The sequence below is a fragment of the Melospiza melodia genome, chromosome 6 (genome assembly GCF_035770615.1).
Source record: "Melospiza melodia melodia isolate bMelMel2 chromosome 6, bMelMel2.pri, whole genome shotgun sequence".
NCBI lineage: Eukaryota > Metazoa > Chordata > Aves > Passeriformes > Passerellidae > Melospiza > Melospiza melodia.
In genome coordinates this window covers 23,861,652-23,881,967 of record NC_086199.1, presented here as the reverse complement: position 1 = coordinate 23,881,967, position 20,316 = coordinate 23,861,652, and the positions used below count along the sequence as shown (strand labels likewise).

The window sequence follows — 20,316 nt, the reverse complement described above, 5'->3', positions numbered from 1 at the left end:
TTGCAGGTATTCATAATCTATTTAATAGTGGGACACCAAAGAATACTACACATTTTTCTTGAGCACATTAGATTTTGATTTAAGCAATTGCAATTGATGAAGTAATTTCTCAAAAATAGTCTTCTATATTCTACAATCCACAGTTTACTGTATCAGTCTAATAGGTCATATAATGATATACTGTTTGTGCCAACTGGTCTGACCTTTAGCAAAGCATCCTTCCCATTCCTCCACCACCCCAAAAAGTGTTGACAAAATTCAGCCAAATTTAAAAAAATTGTGTGACTTATTTTAGATTTTTCTGCTGACCTAAACACAATGGGAGCTACTAGTTATACACATCTTATGAACGATGTTGCATTGTAATTCTAGGAATCTTCATGCTGATAACAATAAAGTATTTTATACAGCGATCAATTTTTAATGCTTTATTCATTGATTAAAAGAATATAACATTTAACATAAACCATACAACATCAGTCATCAATTCAAACATTCAGCTGGTTTCCTTACATTTTCTGTCAGGAGTTTTTTTTTAATCTGATCACATTTATAAGATAAAATCTCACCACATCTGGCATATACACACACTGTGCCAGTGGATTCACTCTACTGATGTACATATAAAATCCGCATGGTATGTGCTCACTGGAGACAAAACAGCGCACACCTGTCAAAAGGTCATTTTAATATAAGATGGTAAAACCATTTGTAAAACACATATAAACTTTTTCCATAAATAGAATCATATCTGGACATCTGTTGCATAAATTGTGTTTTCCAAAGCTTACAATATAGCAGCCAGGTCTCAGCACTGCTGGGCACCCACGTTGGCCACTTACTTTATTATTGCAGACTGTCCTTTAAACATTAAATGCACAACATTCGTACCACTTAAAACTGGGGTCAGGTGGAAGTCTCACAGAGACCACGTCTGTACCGCGGTTGCCCTGAAACAGTTACATCGGCTTCTAAAGCCTCTCAGATATAACAAGATTTTAAAACATACTTCATGGAATGTTCTTCATGCATCATAGCAGCTCATACCTGTGATAGAACAAGCTTTGTATTTGTTTCCTTTCCTTCCTTTACATTCACTATTCACAGTGAAACAGGTGCATGTTTGTTAAGAGTTCTGAGGTTGCTGACTGAGCCACAGCACAGCTGTGTACCACAGGTCGAAATTCGACCTTATATATTACAATCTAGCAGTATCTGGCTGGCCAAAAGTTGGCCTGCCCCTGCCAGCATGTGGGCACTTCTTCGTTTTTAATCTATTCTTTGGCAGCTGACACAGGCGCTGACAGAGAAAATCCAGTGACTTGGTTGTTAGGGATTTCACGACTAATGTTTGTTTGCAGGTGTAGACCTTTGTATTGAAATCTTCACTGTTATGCGTTTACCTCACCGGAGCGCACATTTCTTGCTTTCTCCTTTTAAACTTTGGCCCAAAGCTAACTTTTAAGGAAGATGACAGAACGTGAGAACAAACAAGGAGGAGCTTGCAAAGAATCCAAAAGACTACAGCTTTATGGAGTGGATGTGTAAGTGCAGGAACCTGAACCGCTAGTGTTTCACACCGCCGCTTAGCAGCTAAGGAAAGCCGAGAATGGAGTTAAGCCATGCTGCAGAACCCGCACGTGAAATCAAGCAAGGTAAGAGTCTTACAGTGAACAGCCCTGGACAGACTTCTCGTCCCTTAAGCCTATTAAGTAGCATGCTACTGGATTAAGCACACAATGACAGCATAGAGATCCACTGGGCTATGGATATGGGTATTAAAAACAGTTGGCTCCCGAGCACAGGACTCCAATAGATAGCAAAAGAATTCAAAATGCAGTTACTCAATTAAAGTAAAGTTAGCCGGCAACCTCAGACAGCCTTTGGCTGTATCTTTGCAAGGTTTGGTAGACAAGTCCATTAACCGTGAAAACCCTAAACACTGCCACTTTCAGCTTCTAAACCAATACCCGACTACGTTCTTTGATCAAGAAGTAGAATACACATATATAATTCTATATAGCTAATACTGATTAAACACAGCACAAAAGGGGTTAATTCACACTACCGAAAAAACATAATAGGACCCTACTTGCATATGTAACCACAGGAATTGTAAATAAGGAGCTAAATGCCTTCACTGAAGCTTTGCATCTCTCTGTAAAAGTGACGGGTTGGCTCAGTGAAGACACTGAGCAGCTCTATGTCCATGACGGCGTGCCAAGGGCGACCCAATCCGAGAGACACTTGCTCAATGAAATTGTGTACTGGATCCACATCCTGATCAGCCAGTTCTCCTTGGTCGAATTCAATGCTTTCTTCTGTGACTTCCAGTACTTTCAGGTCAGAGCCACGAAGACGAGCAATTGCTATAAGATTATGAGCCCAGACTGTGTAACCTAAGAGGAAAGAAAAACAAAGTTGTTCTGTCATTTTCCTACAAGGTATTTTCTTACTCTAGTACTTAATACCAGACCATCCCAGTATCTCTCCCAACCTATTCCATTGTCGCAGAATGAGGCTTTTGTCGGGGATGAGCTATTTGTCGGTGAGGGGAGACTCGGACACTCAATGTGAGTGATCAGCAAGTTCCGTTTATTGAAGAGAGCATCAGACACTTATACAGCAAGTAATAAGCTCATGAATATTCTGTAAGCCAAGTGATCTATTGGTTAAACTATACTATCAACTCTTCCTGATTCCTTTGGGCTTACATTCCCTATTTCTTACGTCTCTCTGCCCACTTGTTATCATACCCAGCTAGGCCCAAAGACACGCTATCTTGCAGGCGCAAGACTTGGAATTAGCCACAGCCTTGTACTTTTCTAGTCTCTAGTCAGCTAAATTCCCAACATTCCATCATGTTCCATCTGGCAGAATTCCCCTAGGGCCTGGTGGGGGGCTTTCTGGTTTCAAGTGGTGAAGCCCTCATTTTACACTCTGAATAAGTAAGTATAAAAATATTTCAGATCATTTAATCAACCTTTTCTAGATCTTTTTCTCCTACTTGCAGAGCAATGGAGTAAGTTTATATAAATACTGTAAGTTTATATAAAACTTCAAACCTCCTGTGATTTACTGTGTAGTAAAATTAGAATGAAAAAAAGTGAGTTATTAATTAACTGAATGCATAAAAGGAATGCTTTAAAACTCTGCTTATGCTAGAAAAAAGTATTTGCTTTCATTGCTTTAGAAAGTAGGCTTATTAAAAAAAAACCAAGCCACCACCAAACAAAGTCAGCATGCACACAAACTGAAAGCCTCTTCATGTCATGTCATCCCAGTGTGTGTTTATGTACATATTATATATATATATATATGTAAGATAAACTACATGTATCTTTTTATTATGTCCAAGACAAAATATAATTCCCTCTCTTGACCCTGTATATTAACATTTCTCTTTAAAAACTCCTACTCCCCCCCAGTTACCTGTAAACTTTCTGTGCCCTGGCTAAGAGAAATGCAAAGTTCCTCCCTATTCAGATGCAAACCACAGATGGGAACGTCCCTTTTGGGGAGCTCTGCCAAATCAGCCCTTTCACTGCAAAAGGAAAGGCTCATTTCTGCCATGATCATCATTCTTGCAGGTGCTAAACTTCTTGGTGAGATGCCCAAGTAGATTGCAAGTAAAGCTGCAGTCTGCACAATATTTGAACTGGGAAAGATGAAGTGCTGAGCAGTAAAAGCTAACTGTGGTTTGGTCCTCCAACAGTGCAGTTAGCATGCTCTACATCATAATGTATCAAAATAGATTGTCAGAGAATGAAGAAAAGATGTCAAAGTAATAAATAAAATAAATTTCTGTTCTGTTTTCTTTTATGTCCCTGGAAGTGTTTTGGTTAGGGTAGGTGTTCAACAAAGAAGCCTGCACATATCTGTAAGGCTCATTTCTGGTATATTAACCATTATAAATGCACGAATTCCCACAATCTTCATCTACTGGATAATTCACCTCCAACACAACCGTCCACAGAAACTGTTTTAATTCAGGCAGCTTAATTCAGTGTCCCTTCCTTAACAGGGACATTGAACTCAATGGAAAATTCCTCCCTGTATGATGACACACTCCTGTCAGGACATGGAGCTCACACCACCTTCCAGTTATCTTGACTGTAAAGGAACTTACCAAAGAAATCTTTGAAAGCAAGTCCAAGAATAAAGGAAAGGAAAAAAAAAAGGAAACAAAAAAAAAAAGCCTGGTACACAAAACCCTTTACCATCATTTGGGCAGGTATATGGCTTTTGCTGTAACTTTTAATGGTGAGGTCCTCTATGCACTAGAACAACCATCTTATTCCCAACTTAATCTCATTTTAAATGAACTCTCCTTTCAAAAGCTCTGCCTGAAATTTCTTTGTGACATCCCAGCTGCCAAAAAGTCTCTGTCCAGCTAAGTATTCAGAGGTAAGAGGAAATGATCACTTCACTACTGGTATCACTGAACAACAAATTTACCATGAGAACACTGCAATTCATTCTTTCTTGCTAGTAAAAATTTCAACTTTAGTTTTGCTCATGGACAGAATAAAACTTCACCATGATGTTTATAACACAGAGTCATAAAAATCCATGTGGAAGTATCTTTCCCTTAAGGAGGAAGAAAAAATTAAAAAGGCCTTTGTTCTCACAGATGGACCATGCTTTTTATCCACAGTGCCAGATCATACCACTATGATATCTTACTGTCTCCATCCCATCTGGTCACACACTCTTTACAACCCTTTCTTCATTCTGCAAGAATGTACTGAACATCTGCCTTCCTCTGCGTCCTGGACATTTCCACCATTTGTCAGTGGCAAGACAATGACTTCCCCCAAAAGACAATCTTGAGGCAGCCCATGGGAAGTGTCCTTAGCATATGTTTTGCCCTTTTGGTCAATGACAAGTGGCAGCCACAAGTAGACGGAAATAAAAGCTTTTTCAAAAGCAAACTTATACCAGAAGAGGAAACATACACACACACACACACAAAACCCTGAGAAGCAATGGAAGCTGAAGAATAACCACTTCAGGAGACAGAAGAAGAAACCTGAGCACTTCAAGCAAATTATGGCACCTTGAACAAAACCACCTTCTTTTCCTGAAGGAAACTTCACAATATAATATGACAAGTGGAGCCAGAAAACATTAAATGGTAAATCTCAGGGAATCCAAGCATGAGGCTAAGACACTGTACTGGATATTTCTTCCTAACAGTGTTCCATCTACAGTTACTACTCTCCAAGAACGATGCTTGCAGTATAGTACTAGAAAAGTTATGTCCACAATTTAGAAAAGATCAGGAGGCATTTAAAAGCAGCTTAGCCAGCTTCTGCTGCAAGGAGGGGGAAAAGAAGGGTAAAGAATGCAAATCCCAATGTAACAGTGAGGTGATATTTGGCCATTTTCTCACACAGGTAAACACAGCATCTCTCCAAAGACAGGTGATGTAGCAACAACCATTTGCTAGACAGAAGCATAAGGGATGTTTGCTTTCCCAATACTCTGTACAGACTAATAATTTCTACTGAATAGAGACACCTGCTGATATGATACTTACACTAGCTTATGTTCAGATGCTTCACTAGCTTTTAAAGTTAGATGATATATTAGAGGGCTTTTCTGTAGCAGGAGTATAATTTAAGGTAACACAATTTTAACTTTTTTTAAAGGTCCTCAAACATGTCCTGATCCAAATTCTAGAAGAAACTGCTAAAAGCAGTTTCACACCTAGGTTGGCACAATCATCTACCAGCACCCAAAATCTGTCTCACCGGGAAACTATTAAGGAGAGACAGCCCAATTGATCACACCTTCCCTGCCCCCAGCAATGATTTTTCAGTAAAAGACCACAGAAAAAAAAAGGAGCAAAACAGAAAATACAGCAGGACCTTCTGACTTCAACTGATGGAAATCTGAATGTCCACCTCCTGCTGCTGAAGGTCTCCTGTTTGCACTGAACAACTGGAGATTTACTCCCCCAAGCAGTCTGATGAAACACATTTATTCTTATGCAACACAATAGCCATTGCTTAACTCCTTCATGCATCAGCAAACTTGGTCTTGGTAAGCTGATTCCAGCACAAATAAAAAACATTATTCTGCATTGTTTCAGTTTTGAGTGCCTTAAAATTTGCCAGACTGCTGTAACTTCTACCACCAAGTTCTCTATTGATGACAGAGCTGAATAAATTCTAAAAGTTATTTGCTACTATATGGCAAATAAATAAGTGGGATAAACCTAGCTCTGGTATTACTGGTGAAGTCAACACACTCAGTGAGGCAACCCTCCTCTACATACTTTTCAGCCTTCATCTGCTGGTAGTCTTACCAAATTGGTAACACATTTCTTCTTCTCAGCTTTGGGCCACTTAACCCATGTTATTTACAAACGGGAAGCAAAATCATCTAATCTTGCCAGCATATGACCTCACAGAAAAACAGCAAATGTTTTCAGTTCACGTACACATAACCAGTCACTTAATGGAACTTGCACAGGGCAGACCACTTGCAGGATAAGCCTCCTGGAATGCTCACTTCTTAAGTTATCCTCATTTCTGTGAGGAGTTTAATAAAATCCTATGTGACTTCTCAACAGAAGTTAGTAAGACACATGCAGGTTTAAAACTCATTTATATAAAACACCTTCAACAACAGCATGTATAGCAACAGTGCAGCAGCCTTTTGTATAACATGCCACTAAAACACACTATGATTAGAAAGGCAGAAGGCTTGTAAGCATTTAAAAGTCACATACTATGCCCATGCAATGTGTTACCTACCATGAACAGCTAGGAGAGACAGTCTTGTGCACCTCCAGGCTAACAAGACAAGAGGATCTTCATTCCGGTTGTCACTGAGATCTGGGAAGGCAGACATATCTATCACATCATTCATTAGTATAAAATGAGTGAGGAACTTGTCATACTGCCTGGATATGAGATCAACAACAGCTCCTGAAACACAAGTGACATAGCTGTCAAAGTGAATCCTCTCTAGGGGGATACTGGGCTTAAGAATCCTTAACATATCATCACTCTTGACATCAAAGGCCATTATATAGACCCGAAGATTAGTGCTGTTGCGAGTCAGCGCCTGCCAATTCTCATCTTTTGGCATATTGTCCAAGGACTTGTGCATTATGGAAACACTGTGGACCAGGAGAGACAGTCGATGCAAAGGCACATGGTTGCTGTCAGCCAGGACTCTTGCCATTTCAGCTGTGAAATCACAGAAATCCAAAGCGAGCGAACGCAGATTCACAAAGCGCTCCAATTCAACCGCAGTGATAAGAGTGGTATTACCAGGGATGTGGTTGTCCAACAAGCTCAGATGTTCCATGGTGTTGGCTATGGGGTTTGATAAGGAGGACAATGATGTGGGAGTTACTATTTGCAGCATTAACCCACAAGACAGCCATTTCAATTGCCTGCTATTGCCTAATATCTCTTCAAACAGCTGTTGGATTCTGTAAGTAAACAAAACAGACAATGATCCTGTTAAACATGGTTTAGTCTTACCAACTGCATAGCATTCAATTGTTTCATTCAAGAAATACTCTTCCCTCATTTATAGCCTTATTCTGCAGGAAGATACTATTATTATAGTTCTTATGAACTGCAACCAGGCTGCAGACCTCCCAGAGCATTTTAACATCCACTGCACTTAAAAGGTTAAAACTGTAAACTAAAAGAAATAGGTACTTTGTCTTTCAAAAATGGTGACACACCATGAGCCTTCACTTCATGTATTTTCCAGCATATATTTAACACCCTCCCACATACATTTTAAGGTTATGCAAATAAGAAAACCTGTAATGCTTTTCAAATGCAGCTCTTGTTTTTAAAAACAGCTTTTTGTATTTCCTAACTTGTCCAAAACTGCAAATTTAGTAAGGAAAAAAAGTAATTTTCAATGAAAAGTGACAAACTTGGTGTTGAGAGTAAGTTAGAATGATGTAACATTACCTGCTTAATTTGCTCATCAGAGGGTAAGGAACAAACATACAAGAAGATACTTTAAATAATTCCAAACGTACAACTAACTGGATTTTCAAGAGCCAACAGGTTTATGTTTTACCAAAACAACTTAGACCCAGTAACATTTCAATTCCAAATTATCAGTGCCAGATTACTATGAACTTATTCTGATGCACTCACCTCTCCTACCCCTTTTTATAAGTGAATAGATGTTCTTTACATTAAGATATTTTGCTCAAGAATGCAACAGAAGTATTTTAATTTTTCAATATTAAATTCTAATAGTACAGTCACACTCTAAAAAAACTTTCTCCATGTAAGGATGTTTCCAGTCTCCATTCCAAAGCTGTAAAGGCCCAAAAGAGTCCTCCTGCCCAAATGACAAGCGTTCTTTCAGCATATTAAGACACATGTGTAGGAAAGTATTTGATCTCAAGCCCTGGTCAGCATTACAGAAAAGCAGTTGAGCCAGGCTATGACATCAAGAAATAAGATGCCATAAAACCATAAAATATCAAGAAATAAGATCCAGTATAAAAACAGCAGAAACTTTTGTTCCCCAAATCAGGTAATGGTTTTGCACAGAACACTTCTTTTACTGCTATGAGGACCTGTATAGTTTATACATCTAAGCAAAAAAAATAAAACATTTTATTCTCATCCACATAACTTTAACAGAGATAATGTCCAGGCAAAATTAAAGGTTTAGGCCAGTATCCTGACTGACAGCAGAGAAACACTAGCACCCTAAGGTGACAGACATGGGGCAACTTATCAAATATCTCTCTAGTTTCCAAAACTTTGTAACTCAGTTCTGAGCAGAGGTGGCTTTATGTATTTTGCAACTCTCAGAGACTTCACTTCTACAAATTCATTCAGGTTCCCCCCTTAGGGGAAAAAGGGTTTAGCAACCATAACACCCAGTAATAAAGAACTTTGCAGTGTGATTATCTCCTCTTCTTGCTTGCTCTGAACCTGTCACCTACTACCTCTGATGCCCCATAACCCTTCTGTTGTAATAAAGTTGAAAGATCAGTGCTCACTCATCCTCTCTCTTGGCAAATCCTCATTCATCCCCTCCCTTGCCTACATGTTCTTTCTTCCTTCTCCTGTGAAGTTACTGGGTTTGCAAGGCCTGACTTCACCCAAATGGAAAAGCTGGTGTGGTTACTGTATTTATTTTACACCTCAGTTCCCAAGGTTTTACCTAGGATAGTCATCAGATAAAAAGACTTGTATTTCCAGATTTCTCCAAATATTTTTATTTAAAATTGAGGACTCACAACTGTGACACAAATGAAACTGTTAAACAACAGGTAAAACCCTCAGAACAGTGCAGTTTTTCCATTTTATTCCTAGATTTAGAGTTAAGAAGAAACTTACTTGATCCTGGCAAGGTTTGTTTCATCATTATTCTTGCCAATGCTCAATTGAAGGCAGATTATCTCACAATCCCCCAAAGAAAAAGATTCTACCACAGCAATCCCAAATTTCTTCCAAAGACTCTTCCCTCCCCCCAGACACATCTCAAAAGGTGCTGTAATGGTTGCAGCAATGGTAGGATTTATTTTGTAATAGCCCAGGTAATCAATCTTAATAGTGCTTTCAATATTTTACAGAACTGTTGATGACAAGTTAATTTTGAAGTGGTCAGTAGAATGCTACCATCTATATGCCTCACCACACTAAAAATCTGTTTAAATTGGGGTTCTCATACACCTTAAACATCTGAGTTTAGAAAAATACTGTTTTAGTGCCAGCAAAATTTAATAAAGAGAAATATGACACAAAACTCTGCAGCTCTAGAGTAGCTTTTTTCCCCAGTGGGAACTGCAGTAAAGAACTTTTTAAAAGAGAGAATATGATTTAATGCAATCAACTTTTTATTGCAAGCATCAAAATATTTACACAAGTATGCAGATTTGTGCTGCTACTCTAATGACTGTAGGTCCTAAGAAAACTTTCTTCAGTTTTTAGCCAGACAGAGATCAAACATGTCAATAGAGAACATTTAACAGTAATAATTTCTGAACTGTTTTTAATACCTGCTTTTTAAAAAGGCCAGACAGAAAGCACTATATAAGATAGAAGTAATTAATTTTAACATATTTCAAATAATTTTTTAACAGCCTAGCAGGTTTGGTTTTTTCCGCCCCTGCAAATTTTTATGCACATTCTATTTTTCATAAACAGATTGCATCTAACTTCAGTTTGCAAAAATAGCCTGAACTGCATTCTGAAAAATAGACACGTGAATTCTTGGAAATTAACACCCACTCTATTACCATGTTAATTTTACCCCAACTGCCCAGCAGGTACTACAACATCTATGCTAACTTTACACAGTTATTTCAGAGCTCACTTATAAAACTCAAATTTGAGCATATAACAGAAAATGCAAGCAGAATTCACTCAGCACATGCCAAAAAGCAATGCAGCCTAATAATGCCTCAACAAGTGCCATCAGCCCCCTTTGCTCCCTGCAGGCAGCAATTATGGGATGGCCACCACTGACCTGTAATCTACACATTATTATACTGAAACAAACAACTTTAAAAAAAAAAAAATTTAATGTACTTTCACAATTCATGTCCCAAATGGTGTTTTTATCCAAAGGACAGACCAAAGCCTGACTAAACAGGCACAGTTAGTGTTTAAGCTCCCAAACCAGTCCTAACCAGGACTGAAGCACATCCATGGCCCTGGACAGGAAGCAGACAGATTACTAAGGTCCATATGGAGGCCATTTGTTTAATTAAATACTATCAATTAAAATATTTGTTTAATAACAGAGGCTAAACTGGTTCTTTTGGAAACCAAACTATCTGAACCACGTGCATCAATCATGAGAAGCAGATTTCAGAAAGCCAAAATTTTAGACAACTACCCTTTATTCAACTCAAGACAAATTAACTGTTTACACCAAGCATCCCAACACTAAGAAACAGAGTTGTAAAGAGAAGTTTAGAAAGTAACCAGGGACACACATGGTGTATAGAAAAGGAATAAGCATCACAAACTTATGCAAACTTGTGTTTTTGAAAATATGCTCCAAAGCCTCCTCTGCCTCAGGAAAACCCTTAGCCTGAAACCTGAGGAAGCATCCTAATGGCTCTGCAAGAGCTGAGGTTGCACCTACAGTCTGTTACACCCAGCTCAAAGTCAGATTTCAGGAATCAACTTTTTTTTCCCTGACTGCTTTAACTGCAGGAAGTTTCTGAAACAGCTAATAAGGTTCATCACCATACAGGTTCCAAAAATCCTCAACTACCAGTAACACAGGCTCCAAAGGTTGCTTACACCTTTCACTCTTAGTTATCAGCATTCACATTTTGCAACTTACTGATGCAAACCCCAAGTGCAAAAAACAAGGCTAAGAAGCCATAAAGATTTACTTTCTGAACTAAGTCTGCTGCTAGCTCTCAGACTTCAGACAACTGAATAAAACAGTCAGCTTTCCTTTAATTTAGACAAGGACTAGCAAGTCCCAAATACACTGTTCTATTCTAGAAAAAAAAAACAAACCTACCAACAATAACCCCCCCGCAAAAAAAAAAAAAAAAGAAACAACAAAGGAAAACACCACCCCCACAAAAAAACCCCAAAAACCAACCAACCAAAAACTCACAACAAGAAACAAACAAACACAAAAACCCAACACCAAAATTAACTAAACTAAAAAGAAGTAGCATTTATTATTTATTTGCTCATTCCAAAATGTGCAAAGGTTAATATTAATCTAAAAGACAAACAAGTTAGATAATCAATTCTGAATGGTTTATGGTTCCAAAATGTGAATACTGGCTTGAAGAAATGTTTGACCATGCACTCAGCTGAGTAAACGTCTGCTTAGATGGCTCCCTTCAAGTTCCTTTGCAAAGATTTGATAATATACTTATATTTTCACAAAGGGTATCAAACAAAGGAGCTTTTACTAAATGAGCCTTTTACCTGCACACAGCACTACAGTACATATGTTAGACAGAATCACAAATTGCTCCAAGTTCTGCACTGGAAACATAACAGATGAAAAAGACACAGTATGTGACTCACAGCTCTATTTGCACTGGTTTGCAAATTTAGGTCAGGACCAAACATTCAGTTTGATGACTGCATTCACATACATACATTAATCTGATAATATACCTACACTGGTTCTAAAAATCACTCAAAAAAAAAAAAAAACCCAAAAAAAAAAAACCACCTAGAGTGGCTGTATTTACTCTACTCCTCTACTCCCAAACTACTGGGTGAAAGATGTTTAAACTGACACAAATTAAAATTATGGCATTCAGGTTTTATTGTATCAGAAGTTTTAGCAGTACTGCTAAAATAGCTAAGTCTGCATCACTCCCTCTGTGGTAATTTATTCCAGAAGTCAGTAGCTGTTTATACTGTACTTAACCTTTTCCAAAGAAGAACAAATAACTATTTGGATTAGAAGCATTCAAGGACTGTCCTGTAATGTAATGGCAAGCTAAAATACACCTCTGAACTACACAAGCACACTGGGAGCTGTGATCTTTCAGGAATTCTGCAAATACATAACCTAGTTTTCAGATGCAATTTGAAATAAGTTGTAGCAGTTCCGTGTTTCAACAGTTTCTCTGTTTCTCTCTCAAGTTTTGAGCAAACTTGAAAGAGAACATAAACACAAATATGTTTTTAACTCTTGTGAAATACAACAGATTACTTCCTTTTCTAATTTTTTTCATGTACAGCAATAGAAAGAGGTGCTGGTAACAGCTCCTCACCCCTCCTCCCCTTCTATGGCATTAATATAATATTGTTTCTAGAACACAATGAAAAGAGAAAAGGATTCTCATCCTACTGAGAATGGAGGGAAAAAACCCAACAAAAATACAACAGCCAAAAAAACAGACTACTTCATGTAAATAGCAGGAACAAGAACTTAGATTTTCACCCTGGTAAAAAACTTAAAGCTTCTCAGTCACGTATTTCAGGAACTTCTGAAAGTCCTGTTGTTGTTGTTATTACTATCCTGTATTTGATAATTTACAAATATAACTTACTGCTTAATCTTCTTGCCATCAGGATCAACCTTTCCAAGGTAGGTATTTGATATGGTTCCATGTTGCTGCAGAATGCTTATATCCCCAAAGAGACTTAACTTCTGGAGGTTCCTAGGAAACAACAAAATAAAAAGGAATTTGTACACAAAACTAAAATGGTGCGGGAAATCATTCTGGATAAGACAAACACAGGCAATAAACCCCACTATTACATGGAACACATAGCCTGTGTTGGGAAACTTATGCAGGCACTTATGGAACTACAGCAAATGAGACCAAAGGGGAAGAGGACTACACAAACTGCTGAAAGCAGCTGTAAGATCAAACACTGCTTTTCAGTCTGCACTGGAGTATTTTCAGCAAGCCTGAAGCACCACAAAGAAAACTCAGGAGTGGTTCTACACAATTTTTAATCCCTGGAAAATGTGTGTTAAGTGTCACAATGAAAACATCAAATAGTTACTCCTTTCAACATTTAACACTGCATTTAATGCCCAGGTAGAATACAACCACAAACAACCCTGCCTGAGAACTGACGTCAGCTGGGTTACAAATGGGAGCCCAAACCCGCCTCCATCAAGGCATGATAAACCTCAGACAGGAAAAGCAAAAGTTCCCCACACGCTAATCAAATGTCTAATTTCTGTTGTATCAAAGTAGGGGAAGCTTTTCTAATATTCCCCATCAGTAAGGAATAGTGCTCCACCATGACATATGATTTTAATCTTTAGAAGGGATACCTAAAAAGAAGTGAAAGAAGAACCTCTGAGTTGATGCTGAACATGACACAGTGCACTAGACAGTCACTTTTCTTTTCCCTAGTTTTCTGACTTGCATCTTTTCTATTCCTAAAACAGATCAAGAAAGAGGTATGCAAATGACTGCAGTTTTAAAGTAGCTGTGTAGCATTTATTATTATTATTCTTGTAGCTGACTAAGTTTTGGGTCAACATTTCTTTTATTTATATAGCCTATAAATTAGATTTATCCTAACATGCAAGGACTAGTCTGCAATTGATAATTAACAAGGCAGAAACTCCAGTTTCACCACAAATGGACACATAAATTAAATTAATCCTAAACAGTAGATGCCAATTAACCTGTATCTCACAATTACACGAGCTAGCATAAATCCTTATTTCTTCTGGCTCACAAAGCATATACTAGTATTTCAAATCAGCCTTGAGGAAAATGCAATATGATTACCATGCTCAAAGCATAGGGAAGCTCTGGTACAGTTCACTACCTCCACAGTACAACCTGATATTCTACCAAGAGAAGACGGGGCAAAAAAGGATTAGGTAGCCAAGTTTTACATTTTTAGTAAGTATGAGTTGCAGTCTAAATTATTATCTACCATAAATCATAATTTACCTGTTGTGAAGTTCCTGTACTCAAAAACAGCATCCTGATTGCCTCAAATCTATCCAGTTGCACCTGCTACTTTTTTCTATAGGAGAACAACAACTTAATAGCGAGATCCATGAGCTCCATATAAAGTCTGACAAATACTGGAGTCAAATACCTAGGATTTACAACTGTCTGAAATTCCAAACATTTAATATTTTGTATTTTAAATACAGGCCTATTGTACTGATGATACACTAAAATAAACTAAGCCTTAAAATATGATCAATATTCTACATATTTTGTAGAATATTGTCTCACTAACACATTGCCTGACCATACTAAAGAATAAGTTTGGCAGGGAAACCTAAAACACTGGCACACCCAACTTGAGAGTATTTTGGGCTCTTTTTTCCTCAAAAGCTGTAAGAGATAATCTGGTATGACAGGGAAGTAGCAGAAACCTCCACCAGGTTTGAAAAGTACTGTTCACAGACAATGCTGTAAGTAACCTTTATCTTTTGATCTTGGTGACTTATTTATGAGAGTCAAATGCAGTCTCAAGAACAGTTCTGAATCACCTCCATATTCACATCAAACACAGGTCTGGGTTTGTGCCACTCATACCACCAGCCAATGCTACAGCAGATGTAGGCAGGCATTAAGAGGACCACCAAAGCACAGCACACATGGAACACTAATTACCAGCACCCCACATATTTTTACTTCATCTTTTTGACTGTCATTTCATGCAGTACAAATGGAAAAGTTCTCTGCCTGAAAACTTAACCAATGACAATATCCAATTATTCTTCCATTCACAGCACAGTTATTACCATCTACAAATGTGATCACAGTTCAACACAATGTTAGATTTTTGCTACTATTTGCGCTTTTATACAACTCCATGACATTCAGCTCACTGCTCATCTGCATTTCATAGAGTCCATAAAGTGATTGATATTTAAATAAAATTATTTAAAAGTTACTTATCTTTTGCTAAAAGTCATAATGGCATCTTAATCCTGTGTAGTATCCATACATACAGCTGGGGGTAAAATTTGTGTTTTGGAAGGATTTCTAAAACATTTATTTTCCACTAGCTCAAATAGCATACTAGAAATAAAAAGCTTCTTACTAGGCTCCATCTTCAGTTTTGGCCGGTCTTTCTTAATACCCAATTTACAAAAAAGCACAAAATGTCCTTGCTTACGTTCAGGGCGAACAAAGTGCTAAGGCACATATTGTATTACTGCACTAGTTTCTGCCAGTTTCAGCTGCCTCTTTAGACCAATAAAAAACAGTCATTAGAAAACATCAAAACCAGATGCAGCCTACTGCTTTGAGCGATTCACCAATTTTTGGTAACTCCAAGAGATACCATACTTCAGCAAGACACCACAGCTTTACAGTAACCTGCATTTTTGTTTCCATAGCAAAGATCAATCAAGTCACACAATTTAACATGGTGCAGAGGAAAAGAGGGGGGGGTGTGTGTGTGTGTGTGTGTGTCACTACCTTCCTATCTTCCTTTGTAAGCAAGGAAGGAGGAGTAGAGGAGACAATACTTTGGTATCTTAGAGTTACATAAAAGAACAGGATTTTCCTACTGAATGATCACAAGGTGCTTATTAGCTGTTGTACACACATAAGTGCAAACAAAGTTTGTCACACTCCCACCCTGCCTTCCAGAACTCAATTTTGAAAGATCAGACCAAGAAGAAGCAGATCATGAGGACTTAAGAAAATCATGCCCACCCACATCCTTTTTCTCAGTAGTAGGTAGAACATCAGCTTCTAAACAGTTATAAGCTTTGTTATTTTGCTACATTTGCTATCATAAACATAAAAGCTTATGGAAAAGTTACAGATCACTATAAGCACTATTTTAGTAACTTTTCATCAAATAAATATACATTCTTAGAGCTCATCAAGGTCCCAATCCTATTACTTCATATGTTGCCACCCACAGAACAACTTGAGCTCGGCTTCAAATGAGAGACAGACCTTGAACATACCTTTTTGGATGGTAACTGGCTGGCAGCAGGAATATTTGTCAAAAAAAATTCAGTTGTTTTTAAAACAAGTAGCAAACAAGTTGTTATTTCCTTAATTCCATCAGAACTAGCAAAGGTCACTCCAAAATATTTTTCTTGAGACTTAACACACAGATTTGCTTAGAAACTAAAAATTTCATGTTGTACAGAAAATGCTCTTAGTAGCAAAACCATACATCATTCTCCTCTAGCCAAGAGAGCATTTAGAAATTTCATTACTTTTAGTAATTACTTTTCTTAGGTCCTGCAGTATTGTAAATCCTCAAGGAAATCCGTAGCCATTTAAAATACATGATTTTTCTTGCAAGGAGGAAGGTTGCTACTGCATTGCTTAATAATAAATTTAAAACTCCAAAACAACTCTACACAGTTAAAGAAACAGCATCACAAAGGCAGATTTCTTCCTTTTCAGCTCTGAAGTGTATAATGGAACATTTTTTGAACTTATCTGCCAAAAAGCTATCACAAGGGCTGACAGGAGTTATGAAAGACTGTCCTGTTCTAAACTTAATTCCAAAAGGAATGCACTTACAGCGATTCAGCCACTGAAGAAGTTAAAAATTTCCATTTCCATTATTTTGGAAATTACAATTGCTATCTTGCATACAGTGAAATGCAGTGAAAACAAGAAGGAATTATTAACAGCCCTTGAGTTACAGATAAATAAAGAGAAGCAGAGAAATTAATTATGGACTGCAGTCCCTCCTTAGACAAAACTAAGCATCAAGCAGGTGGCAAGGTCTCTCGTTTAGACATTAGGTGGTCACAGTAAGAACTAAGCAGCAATTTGGCACGTGGTAATACTCCTCCTCACCTCTTTTCAACCTCAAAAATCGACTTAAAGAACTAAAACACAGTGTTCTACCTAAGAACTAATAATTTGTAGGTAGTTACTTTGCAAGGAAAAAACCCTCAAACATCAAAATAAACTAAAAACCTAGTCTGTTCAAGGGAAAAAAAATCTCTATTCTGAAAGTAAAACTGAAAAAAGGTCAAGTACTTAATGTAAATTATGCCACTCTTCCCCCAATTTTTTAAATGCCCATTAAAAAAAGCCTGCTGTAATAATCAGGTACCCTGTGTTACCCAGTCATGCATCATTCATTTCAAGCCAAAAGAGCAGCATATAAATGATTTAGAGACAGCAAGAGAGTATGGCAATGCAAAATCCTATCGAAGTCGGTAACTTTTCTTCCCTGCTTTACCACCAAAATGATACTAATATAGCAGAGAACAGGTACTGGAGAAACAACTACTTCTGCACAGTGTTTTACTGCAGTCCTGAGTCCCACTGTGCATACAGAATCTGTAAAATGAACTTCAGAAAGCAAGTATCCTAGTATATATTTCGCATAAGGCCATGGAGAATTTTTCAAAAGAAAAAGTGTATCAAAAGCCTTCTCACATCCCAGTTAATTTTGACAGCCTCGAACTTCAGTAAGGAAAAAAAGAAACAATTTAGTTTTCTAACAACATCCCTATGCAACAGCTCCTATAGATACTACTTATTTTAAAATTCCAAGCCCATGTCACGATATCTGCCTCAGATCAGACAATCACCACAACCACCTCAATATTTTTTCCTCTTATAATACTAGCTGGATTTCCCACAGAGTCCACAGTTAAGTGAAAGCTCCTGAAATGCAAGAGGAGACCTATCAAGCCAGACGATCACGATTCACACACCAAGGATTCACAGGGCAAGAAATGAATTAAGATAAAGGTGAGCTGGACTAACGAGCTGTTTTCTGAAGCGAGGTCTGTAACTCTCAGCCATCGCAGCTGCACCACAGGAAGGACCTGCTGGGGGCAACAGAGCAGAGGAACTGAAAGCGAGACTTCACACACCACATTTGCATTCATCTCAAACCAACGAGGAACTGCATTTAAAGTTCTCTCGCTTCAATTCAAAATAAAGACACAAGGAAGGCCTCAAGCTACTCTCTCATACCTCTGGAATCAAAGGGGGTGGTAACAAGATCATGACTCAGGTGCAGTTAGTTTTCTAAAGGCCATCCTCAAGGTTTAATTCATCCTAAAGATGCCCTTAAACACTTGCAGCTTTTCTTCTTCCCTTGATAAGTGAAGCTACATGCGCACAGAGGGGAAATAATATTAACTATTTCCTATCCTAAAACCTACATGGCTTTCCAAACTCATCATAAGCTAACTGTAATATCCTTGCTTTCCTTACAGGCTGACTAGAGGCCACACATTAGGATATCTGATTATCATCTTATTATCTATCACACCCCCACACAGTGAAGAGAATGCAAGTATTTTTATCTTAAGGACCTCAAAGCTCAGGAAATAAGCTAACCTGCCAAAATAAGTGTGTGAAAAACACATCTCAACTACAAACCACACGAAAATATTTCTACCATTTAAATTCAATTGGGCCAAGAAAGTCCTACACACGAACATATTTTTCAATGAACAAAAGAACATAAAACCTCCTCAAAACTCAGACAGGCAGTTAAAACGAGAGGTGGCATGAAAACTCAGCTTTTCTACAGCGAAAGACCTCACAGCTGGAAAGGCAAAGGTATGTTATTGGGGCAGTAATTCAGCGTGCCAGAGCTGTAATTTTAACTCCCCCTTACTAGTTTTTCATACCTTTTTGCAAGCATACACAAGGTCTAAACTCTGTCCGTAGTAAGGCTTATTTTAAGTGCGAAAGCTGTCTTGTTATGCAGTAAATTCAGACTCCTGGCTCTCACTTGCTCCGTTCGAGCTGCATTCCCCGCTTCCATCCAAAAGACGAAGATCTTCTTATTACTGCAGCTGTATTTGTTTTGCGTATCGACCAGCCGCTCGCCGACTGGACGTCTGAGCCTATACTCCTCCTCAAGCTACACTATATGATAAAAATTAGGTAGTTTGAAGCGGCGCGTCCCCGTTCCTGCCCAACTCAGAGATTCTCTCTCACACACACACACACAGCACAGCTCCGAGCCCCAGCACGAACCGGCCGCCGCCGGCTCGGGCGTTGTTTCCGCCCGCAGAAACCGGCGGGACGGCCGGACCGGGCCCCGCGCGGCCCGGGGGCTCCGTCTGCCCCCCCGCCCGGCACGCCGCTCCCCCGGCCGTACCTGTTGTTGCGGACGCTGCTCAGGACGCACAGCACCAGCTCCAGGTAAGTCCTCAGCAGGTCGAGCCAGCGCGGGCTCAGCGGCGGCGGCGGCGCCTCCCCGTCCCCCGCCACCGCGGCGCCCTCGCCCGCCGCCGCCCCGCCGCCGCCGGTGGGGTAGTTGTCGGCGGCGAACTGTACGCGGAGCTCACGGACGAACCAGCCGCACTTGCGCATGAGGAACTCGAGGCGCGGGCGCTCGGCGGGCGAGACGCGGAGGCTGAGGCGGAGGCGCGGCCAGAGCGCCGGGTAGAAGAGGCACTCCCGCCAGTGCGAGCAGGCGGCCGAGGCCCGCAGCCGGTCGGGGGCGGCCAGGAAGGAGAAAATGTGGACCACCAGCTCGCTGGGCAGGGAGCCGGCGCCCACCGCCTCCCCGCACACCGACATCCCTGGCGCCGGCCCCAGCCCCGCGGCGGCGGCCCCGGGCGGCGGCCCCGGCCTGGCCTGCGGCTCCTGCGACACAAACAACAACATCAATGACACGGCGCGGGGGGGCGGGCGCCGGCCGGGACGCGCCTGCTGCCGGGACGCACCACCGGCGCCGCCGCCGGGGGGGAAGGCGAAGGGGAGCTGCCGCTACCGCTGCCCGGCACGGCGGGGAGAGATGGGCCGCACCACCCAGGCCTGAGGGCGACCTGCGAAGGAGGACACCGCCGGCGCCGCGCTCTGTTTCTGCGGGGCGGCCAGAGCCGCCGCGGCGGAGGGAGGAGGGTTCCCCCGCGGAGAAAATGGAACGTGCCGGCGGTGGCCTGGGAGGCGGAGCCGGCGCGCCCGCCTCGCGGGGGACG

The 20,316-nt window shown here is 40.0% G+C and overlaps 1 protein-coding gene across 1 annotated transcript; it reads right to left on the bottom strand.

Annotated features, from left to right (window-relative positions):
• On the bottom strand, window positions 1-20,002 carry FBXO33 (F-box protein 33). Its single transcript, XM_063160336.1, has 4 exons — window positions 19,491-20,002; window positions 12,995-13,105; window positions 6,765-7,450; window positions 1-2,399 (listed from the first exon to the last, which is right to left on the bottom strand). Exons 1-4 carry the CDS (start codon window positions 20,000-20,002, stop codon window positions 2,128-2,130), a joined length of 1,581 nt encoding a protein of 526 aa, XP_063016406.1. The 3' UTR covers window positions 1-2,127.
• Window positions 20,003-20,316: the final 314 nt, after the last annotated feature.

What these genes read in the sequence shown, in the direction of transcription:
- FBXO33 (XM_063160336.1), bottom strand. Translation starts at nt 20,002, where the DNA reads ATGTTGTTGTTTGTGTCGCAGGAGCCGCAGGCCAGGCCGGGGCCGCCG. An exon ending in AGCAGCGTCCGCAACAACAG is followed by an intron (nt 13,106 to 19,490) that starts GTACGGCCGGGG and finishes GTTGTTTCCTAG; the next exon opens with GAACCTCCAGAAGTTAAGTC. An exon ending in GTCTCTCCTAGCTGTTCATG is followed by an intron (nt 2,400 to 6,764) that starts GTAGGTAACACA and finishes CTTTCCTCTTAG; the next exon opens with GTTACACAGTCTGGGCTCAT.